The following is a 9905-nucleotide window of genomic DNA, read 5'->3' on the forward strand; positions in this document are numbered from 1 at the left end:
ATGAAGATAAATCTGATCTAATGGCTAGATAACAGCCTGCTAGAGCCTGACAGACGCCATCAGCTTACACATTCTTTATAAGAGCGTCCCACAACAGCAGCAGCACACCACAACACCTTTGAGGGAGGGTGTGTGGGAGGTGGGGGGTGTCGTCTGACTCGTCTGTCCTCCTCTTGTTGTTTTGCTTTGTGGGGAAACAGGTCAACAAGAAAATAGGAGCCAAGCTCCCAAAAACTCTGACTTCTGTTCTAATAATGGCCATAATGTTTTTACTGCATAGACTGGCACCATAGAATCTATGGTGACAGTCTATGCAGTAAAAACATTAAAAGCTTCTTTTTATTATACAATTTTGACGGCATATGGAGTAACTCCCCTTCCAACTAACGGCCCCCGGCTATGGAACCTTCTCTGCACAGGATTTTTGGAACATTTTGCATGATCTCCAGTACTTCAGAATAAACTAACCCTCTTTGATTTAAACAAATATTTCATATCACACCCACATGTCAACAAACTGCATCGTTTGCACCTGACTTCATGTCCTAGGAATGGAAAAAAAAGAGCTTAATTTTATGAATTTATGATGGGTTAATAATATTAAATGTTGAATTAAATCCTCTTTGAAGCTCAGGTACATTTAAAAAAGTAAATTTTCCGGGAAAGTCTATTTCACCATAGTGACTGATTTTCTTTAAGGTAAACTTTTTTTGATTTACAGAGAAGATCAGAAATTTAAAATTGATTCTCAATTTGGCTTAAATTTGGATGAAACGTAAAGGTTTAGCAGTAAATGTGAGTTTGCTTTTTCAATCTAGCATTTTGAGAGCAGCACATGTGAAATATAGTCATTATGTTTCCAAAAACATGTTTTAAAAGACTCATTTCTTAGAAGAAAAAAAAGATTAAATCGTTGTTTTTTTTATTGAGTCACCTTAAGCAAGCATCAGGGTTAAGTTGTAAATAGAAAACACGTGTATTACAATTTTTGTGTCACTTTCTGGGATTTTAGCCTCGATTTTTCTAACCTACACTCTTTCCTATGACTCATTAAAAATCTTTTTTTTTCAGTATTGGTGCAGTCACATTTTCTGTTTCATAAAAAAGTATAAACTTTAGGAATCTTACATATTTCATTTGACCAAGACTGAATTGGCTTCTTTTTTATTAATTTCCTTTAGTTCATTTCAGGAGTAAAAAAAATTGCTAAAATTTCTCTAACGAGATGAAATCTAAAAAAACAAAGTTATTGACATATCTCTATCTCTCTATTTTCTTTTACAGATGTTCCAGTGGTTTCCTCCTTATCTGCTGTCAGTTGTAAATAGTGAAGCGAAGCTAAAATGTTATTTACTTTTGTGAAATGAAAGAGAAAGACAGACAGCAAAGCTTTGTATTCCTGATCCAACTGAGTAATGCCAACAATTTCAAATACAACTTGGTTTGAACTAAACTGTTTAATAATTTTTGGAGAGATATAATTCTTACATTTGTGGGTGTAGCAAGAATATAGAATACACTTGTATCCAAATCTTTTAACTGCGATTGAGAAGAGCGATAACCACAAGTAGCAGCATTGCATCATGGTGCAGGTGTTTGACCCTTCCATGCAACGGGGAGCAGCAGAGGGCCGAGTCTTTCATTGCTAAACCCGAAGATTAGGCTCTTTGAAGGAGCCGAATTCAGCTGCCAGCCGTGGGATGCCGCCCTGCTCTGCTCAGATCCACACTGGATTTATGTCTTTGATGTAGTCAAATCCAGGACGGGGTTATAGCGAGTTGCACCCTCTGCCTCACCTTTGACACCCAGCTGGCCTTTGCCCCCACAGAAAACTCTGGAACAAACTCGCAGACATGTAGTTATCTCAATCCTGTGGCATCTGTGCAAAACATCGTTGATGCTAATGTGACAGAAATGTGGTCTGAACAGGGTGTGGCTGGAAGAAGACCTACATAAAGTACCTTGATCATCACTCCAGTGGGGAAATGAACACGCAAATCTTGTATAAATTGCATCCATTGAAAAGCCATGAATACTGAAAACCCAAAAGTCTGCCGCTTCGGTACCCCTTCGTGTGAACATTAGCGGCCATCGCGTGCTGGGGTGACTGGAAGAAGGGCTGAGGAAATTGCACTGCTCCTTGTTGATTTCAAGCTTGAATTCCCCGGACTAAATTGGCAGAGTCTGGGGGTCTGAGCTGGGAAAGTAGATGAGTCAATAGGCGGTAATGAGATCTTATTTACCCAGCTGGTGGGGAAAATACTGTGAGGAAGCTTCCTTAACTCACCCAGCTGGACCCCGGAGGCCTACGGCCAAACCCCCCCTCTATTCCCCATTGCCCTACTGAAGAGCGGCCTGTGAAATGTAAAAAGCAACCGCGCTTACACACATGCTAGCAGATCATTTTGGGACAGGAAATGGTGGGAAAGCAACAAGGGCAAGAAGACGGAGGAGGGACAAAGAGACAGCTGCCAAAGATGCGAGTCTGGGAATGAGCATCCCAAATAAAAACAGTTCATAAGGGCAAACAAGGGTGAAAGCCCACGTGACAGTAGCGAAAGATGGACTTACGACTTCTCCGAGGGAGGCGGCCAGCATGTGAGTGACAGGCGCCGCCTGTGGGGCTGCAGGTGCTCCGCCGGCGCCCAGGAGGGACTTTGCGCACTCATAGGTGACAAAGAAAGCAGCGGCTGAAACCAAGCAGAACCAGATTCATTTAAGGCCCATTAGACAACCAGCATAGAGCTATTAATATTCCTCAGTACCACTGACAGGTGTGTGTGTGTGTGTGTGTGTGTGTGTGTGTGTGTGTGTGTGTGTGTGGGTGTGTGTGTGTGTGTGTGAGAGAGGGTCTGTGCATCCTATTGACCTACATGCCACTGCTTCTACAGGCAATAAGCAGCCGTGAAAGAAGACTCAAAAATAAGCTCCATAAGCTTTTCTCCCTCCATTTCTACATAGACACTCCGTTATTTTTCACTGGCAGACGTTGATTTTATAAGTTAGTAGTGTAAAGATAACACCAGATAAACACAGAGGCCAAATTGTTGTGATCATTTTCTGATTTGTATGGCCCAAAGACGTTACCAACAATTACTTTTTCTAGATCCGCTCTCCCGGCCTCCAAAAAAGGTTCATAAGGGTTAGCACATTGACATTTAAAAAACACTTCATTATTCACTTTGAAGACATGTTTCCAGACAGAAGATTCTTCCTGTTTTGTGTTTTGTGAACACAGGAAAACAGAGCAGCGGCTCTGTTTTCAGAGGTTTGCACCCGATAAGCTCATCAAAGGCCGATAACCAGCAGTAACTGCCCCTGTTCCACCTCTAAAATGTATAAAAACAGGCAATCAAACCAAACATTTTATGATTTTTGCATTATTTTTCTGTCCAGAACAGACTGATAAAAAAAGCCTGATTGTTAAGGTCAACTTTAAAGATCATCTTTTGAGCAATTTTAAAGTGTTCCCAGTGGTCTTTTAATAATAATAATTATGTCTTTATATGCAGCAGTTCATAACAGTCACAACAATTTGAAAATAACATATAATACAATTGTGAGGTTCATTTTCTTTGGTATATATATGTCTTCCATCATCAGAAAAATGCCACCAGAACATGTTAAAACACAATTTTCATCAGAGTGGGTCTTTAAGCTGTGCATTCTGTTTCGAGCGGCACATTTGCTTCCTGTTTTGTTGCACTGAGTGCACCATCATCACCAACAGCTGCGTGTGTCATTAGAACACAATCATACACGGCAGTTGCCAATGAGCCTCCACATCCTCTAGCAGCGTATCCCAGCGAGGGCGCCTTACCGTTGGGGAAGGAACCGACAGCAGCAGATGGGACCCCAGCGTAGATGCCCCTGAAGCCCCCGGCCTTGTGGAAGCCCTGCTGACTCTGCAGTCTCGTCTTAATGGTGTCCAGGGGGAAGAGGGTCAGATCCACACACATTCCCGCACAGCCTCCTGCCTGCACAGCCAGTCGTTTTGTGAGACACAGTGAAACTGAGGTTGTGGGAGCACTCAGCTGTTTAAAAAATGCATTTTTGTCACGAATACAAGAAAAACAAAAAGGGGTCAAAGCTTAACCTAATAATAATGATGTTTTATTGCCAGACCATAAGATTCATCTGACAAAAACATCAAAACATGTTAAATATGAAGAAAATAGACAACTCCTTAATATACACAAAGTGTTACATCACCCACATGTATTTTCAGATATGTCTAAAACATGTTCTCACTCTTTAAACAAAAAAAAACTTCAGTTAGTGGCTAAAACATCCTGTACGACACTCAGGAAAGATCAAATCATCCAAGCAAGCCGGGAAAATATACAAGCAAGCAAAAATGAAGACAGTTTGGTTTCAAACCAGTTCCGGTGTGTGCTAAATTAGTTTATGTTGCACATGCATCTTGAGGCTGCATGCGATTACTTTGTGCACAAAAAGCCTTTGTTAAAGATTCTTTTACTTTAATATTAGGACCAAGCTTAGATTTACTGGGTAGAAAAGCCACCGCCATTTATTTTTAATTTGTTCAAAATCAATGTGGCTCTAAATAAGAAGATATTTAGTAAGCTTTTTATTGAAGAACTTTTAAAGAAATGTAAATGAAGTCAATCAACACATAACTCAGAACGCAATGAAATTTTAAACCTTTGCACAGGAAACTAGAAACTACTGCACCTAACTGATCTTCTTAAAGCTAAGCAGATTGAAGAAGATCTCATAACATTCAGATTAGAATGAATAAAAAAGGCTCTAGCTTCAAGGTGAGATGTTGATCAGTCTCTGGAGGACTGGGAAGGAAGGTTGAACATTAAGCTTATGCCATCTGATAAGTTTAAGAACTACAGTTCAGCATCTCTGTACAAACTAGAGGATGAAGAAATCCCCAACGGTCTGCTCACTTTAGAGAATGGCCCTGATCATGTCTCCTCCTCCAGCAAGTAACAGTCGTCTTTCCATTAAAAATCATCACTGGTCTCAAAAGAACAATATTCTTTTATTTTCAGAGTTTACTTGGAATTTAATCTTTTCATATCAGCTGTTTTCAATAAAAAAAAGAAGTATTTCAAAGCAAAAATGCCTTCCTAACAGACCCCTGCAGTCTAAGCATTAATTCAGCTGAACACATAATGCATACATAACAATCAACAACTACGATAACACGAGATCATTCGTGACATAAATTAAAACATGTTTGAAGACCAAAAGTCTTTGCAGACAAAAACTTTTTTTTTTTACCACCAAGGAAGCTACGAACTCCCTCCTGTCCATGTCCCGCTTTCTGGGCTTCCTCAGAGAGCTCGTAGTTCTTAAATAGGATGTTTATGCTTGTTTCTCATCCAAACCAAAACAAAACATGCTTCTAAAGGACGCGGCCATCTTGGCTGAAGTACTTCCGTGTGACGTCATGACGTCATGACGAAGGCATCTGCGTCCAATGACGGCGAGAGGATTTACGCTTTAGGAGCGACGTTTTTTTTTTGTTTGTTTTGTTTGCTTTTTATCTTTCTATTTTATTGTTAGCGTGCACAATAAATACTCTCATGTTATTAGGAAAAACGTCCTATCAAAGGAAATTGGTTTTCTTGTTGGTTTTCCTTGAAGAAATAAATATTTTACAGCTTATTTTCTTTTTGTCAAAAACATTATAAAAATTTGGATACTTGTCTATGTTCGTTATTTTTTTGATGTTTTTTTTGGGTGAATTTAAAATTATTTCATAAAGGTATTCAAAAATGTAAAGAAATAATGTGAAATAATTATATGTAATACTCACTTTTCTTTAAGGGTTATAAATGCAATCATATTTATCACCATGACTCAGAGAATTTAATTATTATTATTATCAGTGTCATTTAGTCACAGGCTAAGTTTGGGGCTTTTTGGTTGTTGCTGTTGTTCAACTTTATACTTTACATGAATTTTAAGGGAGTTTTGCAGTACTATATTTACTTTCAAAATTCTGTACATTTCCTAATCCTCTTGGGCAAGTTTTCTCTTATTTTTTATTATTTTATTTTTAATTGACGAGGAAATATGAAAAGATGGACAGACTATGCTTTTACTTCAAAGGGGCACTCCAGTCATCTTTTGATATATTTGTGTTCTCACTGGTATTATAATTACAATTATACAATTTTTAGCCAATAAATAAAAATAAAAGCTTTAATTTCCTAGTTGTAGCACATAGTTTCTGCAGAGTGGCAGTAGTTACTTAGAAATAAGCCTCTAGGTTGTGGGCAGGACTGTTGGCACAGAGCAACACTTCGTTGCCTTTATAAATGTCCTATACATCATCAGATAAATGCCACAAGATCGTGTTCAAAACACCAAAAAGACAATTTCCATTGAAATGGGTTTTTAATAACTCTGGAGATTAGATTTTTTTAAAAGATACATTCATACTTAGTGTTGAGAATAAATATAACTACAGTACCTTAAAGTAACAGTTGAACAACTTCATTTGTAAGTTAAATAGACTTAACATGCTTAATTCACTTTTTTTATGCTGACATCATAATTCAGTGTTGTTGTTTTTTTGTTTTTTTTTTGTGTGAATTTAAACCAAACTTTATTTATTGACTGTAGAGGATTCCCCTTTTCTTCTGGATTATTCAGTTTGGATCCCTTAAATGTCAACATTTTGTTGCAAAAATATTTGATGACTATGATATCCAATTTAACACTATAATCTATGGGTCCACAAAAATGCCCAAAAAAACATGGAGGAAAAGTTTTTCATGACCCAGCATCTTGTTTGCTGTTATTGCGTAACTTTATGACCTTCCATTTTTGCATCCCACCTCTGCAATGATACCTCAGAGTGAGCGTGTTCAGGTAAGCTGCTTCTTTTCCAGTTTGAGCTGGCTGGGTTATTTATGGGCTGCTGTCAGCCGGGCAGCATCTCCTAATAGGGAAGAGCAGGCAAGGGGACGCCACCTCTTTATTCTGTTCGGACCCAATGATGTCTGGGCTGAGTGCGCTCAGTTAGAAGCTCGCTACCCTCCATCCATCTTGCTGAAGCGGCTCTCCCAGGGATCCCAGCGTACGTAAGCCCCTGCTGGGTCTGGACTGGCTATGAAAGTGGCAATTGAATCCCTTTTTGCTCTGCTTCGTGGGATTTTAACTCCACAACACACCTGAAAGGATGATTGAATCTTGGTTTCTGCAAATGTTGCTTAACCGTTTCAATCATTCTTAGAGGTCATTCAGTTTTGTTGACTTTTACCTTGCACCTCATCTCAAAGTCACAACTGGTTAAACTACCTTAGTTCAATCAATACAGCTCATTAATTCTATACCATACTTTAAATTGATTTTTTTTTCCTTTGCATTGTTGCAAAGAAATGTGCAGTGTCTGCTGCTCTGTACTATTTGTCACTTTGTCACAGCCTGTCTTTTTTTTCATTCATGCTCAATATTCTTTCCAGCCAACGGTTTAAAGAAATAAACAGAGACGTAGAAATACACACTACTGAACCAAATGATTTCATGAGCTTGAAGCCTCTGCCCTCACAAAGCACAGACTTCTCTGGGGAATTCACCTTTACATTTTAATTTGAATGATTATTTTAATATTAGTTATAAGTTATAAGTTAGCAGGTAATGGCTAACAAATTATAGAAACTCTGACAAATACTAAGTAGTACTCTGATTTAGTAGGGTGTGGTCTTTGATTGTGGTGCTAGCAAATCACTTACTATGTTTTTGTTTTGTTTTTTGGTCGACTAGGCGATTGTAAGATGTCTAACTTTGGTAATGCCAGCGAATTAATTACTGTATCACCATTGTGTTTGTCAGTGGTATTGAGCTCCACTCAAAGGCTTTTGGTATTCCATTCCAGGTCTTGTGGTACTTTCAGCTTCATTTTATCCTAAACAAACAGAAGAACAAAAATGGGTTGCACAGCGGTTCATTGGTCAGCACTCTCATTGCGAGAAGGCCTTGGTTAAAATCCCGGCTGGAACCTTTCTGTGTGGTGTTGGCATGTTCTGGCAGTGCTTGTGTTGGTTTTCCCCCCTAAACTCCACCCTATGACAGCCTGGCAACCTGTCCAGAGTGTACCCCAGCTTCACCCAACAGTTGCTGAGATAGGCTCCAGCAACCCAGTGACCCGAAAAGGATTCAATTGATGGATGGAACTCAGAGAGTTGGTGATATTCACTTTTGTTACACAAAACTGTACACGATTATTAGGATGATTACAGTTTAGGGCCAACCAATCACAACGTACTCTCCTGAACCAACAAGGTTCATAACCTTCTGATGAAAGCTTTACGTGTTGCATCTGAATTTATCCGCACAAGTGAATGCAAAATCCAGAAGACTGAGAGAAGGAGTTACACCTTTGTGGAGGTTAATGAGAAGCACCCAGAGTCTAGGCAGATTTGCAGGGAGCACGATTGATCTTGACCCACTCAGAGTATGATCTCAGAGATAAAAGGGTGGAGACGAGAGGGGAACTTATTAACTGTCAGCCACAAGTCAGCAAAGGGCAATACTAGCCCGCAGGCTGCCTTTGAAAAGCTGAAGAGGAAAAGCACAGAAGATTAAGGCACAAGGTGGGGAGAGGGAGAAATGCAAGCAGCTGCAAGGTTTATTGTAATAACAAAGGGTTGACATCTCGTAGTTTCCCTTTACTTTAGAGGCGTTCCGAGGGTGACGGTCGGAGTGAACTTTGAGTGGAAAGGTTATGAGAGTCACACAGGTTAATAGAAAGGGCATCAGACCGTAGTTCCAGCTAAAGTTCTGATGCGTACATATACAGTACATATATGTGTGTGTATATATTGTATATATATATATATATATATATATATATATATATATATATATATATATATATACATACATATACCTTTTTCTTTTTTAAAGGCACCATCTGTATACTGATAGCCATGTGTGAGCTCAGAGGAATGGATTTTGACACTGACACACTGCTTTTATTCATGAGACAGACTGGTCGAGCGGGGTGTTAAACTTCAGCCCAAACATAGTTGCTGCTTATTAGCCGGCGGAATAATATTTGCATCATTAGACCGCTGCAACAGCAGGGGTGGGAGAGATGCGACTAAATACCTTTCACGTTACTCTTTGTTTTACTACCAGGATGAAAGGCTACACGAGTCAGGTGACAGGACAGTGGGGGTGAGGGTGCAGTGATGTCCTGAATCAGGAGTGCAGGGAGGAGAGAGGATAAAGGTTAGAAAGTAAAGTATAAAAGAGTATTCATTATAAATTCACTGAATCGACAAGCTGTCAGCCCGTGCCGCTGTCCGTGTTGCCTGCAAGCCTTGGCTGAACTATTGAGACTTACGTCACAAAATGTTGCTCTCCTTTTCTCACCTTTGTTTGCAACCTGTATGTGCTCCAGGCTAACTGTTCTCTCCACTGACCTCCAGAGAGCCTTGCAAAGCCATGTCATCATCCCGTCTTTACCTTCCGTTTTCTCCTTCATCCCTGCTGGTCCAAGAGTGAAATATGAGCCGCCTGTAGCATATTGATCCCACGCCAAGCTCCCGCCTAAAGATAGATATATCACAGACGAGGCGACGAACACTCCGCGTAGTTTCTGTATCGCCGCCGCAGCGCTGTCAATGGCTTCATTGGCCGGCATTGATGCCTGTGATCAATCTCACCAGGATGTATGCTCATAGATCTTGTGCTGGTTTTGGTATCATGTCAGTGAGTGCAGGTAAGCTGAGTGTAGGTCTGTGACACAGACTCATCTGCGATGGCCTTCCATTGGTTGGGAGGTCTGATAATCACCACTGTGTTGCTGCTGTCCAGCCGGTTCAAGTGAAGCGTCATCTGTCAGCACCTTGTTTGAACAGTGAAAAAAAGAAAGAGTTTAAAGTCCCATCATCTTTTGATCTATTTTAAAAGTG

The 9905-nt window shown here is 39.9% G+C and overlaps 1 protein-coding gene across 9 annotated transcripts in view; it reads right to left on the reverse strand.

Annotated features, from left to right (window-relative positions):
- slc25a26 (solute carrier family 25 member 26) overlaps window positions 1-5425 on the reverse strand; it is a 56536-nt gene extending 51111 nt beyond the window's left edge. For 8 of the 9 annotated variants that reach the window (XR_013656048.1, XM_011475069.4, XM_078947332.1 and 5 more), the window contains exons 1-3: window positions 5257-5419; window positions 3821-3977; window positions 2572-2690 (exon numbers count right to left, since the gene is read on the reverse strand). Coding sequence is in view for 8 of the 9 variants with exons in the window: in XM_011475069.4 (XP_011473371.1) it covers window positions 2572-2690; window positions 3821-3977; window positions 5257-5289 (309 nt within the window). In the remaining variant the exon portion in view is untranslated. Of the gene's footprint in view, window positions 1-2571; window positions 2691-3820; window positions 3978-5256 lie in introns of all 9 variants that reach the window. The other variant, XM_004068853.5, reaches the window with a different exon arrangement.
- Between the last annotated feature and the right edge of the window lie 4480 nt (window positions 5426-9905).

This window comes from Oryzias latipes, chromosome 5 (assembly GCF_053564925.1).
Source record: "Oryzias latipes strain Hd-rR chromosome 5, Olatipes_Hd-rR_3.1".
In the NCBI taxonomy this organism is placed as follows: domain Eukaryota; kingdom Metazoa; phylum Chordata; class Actinopteri; order Beloniformes; family Adrianichthyidae; genus Oryzias; species Oryzias latipes.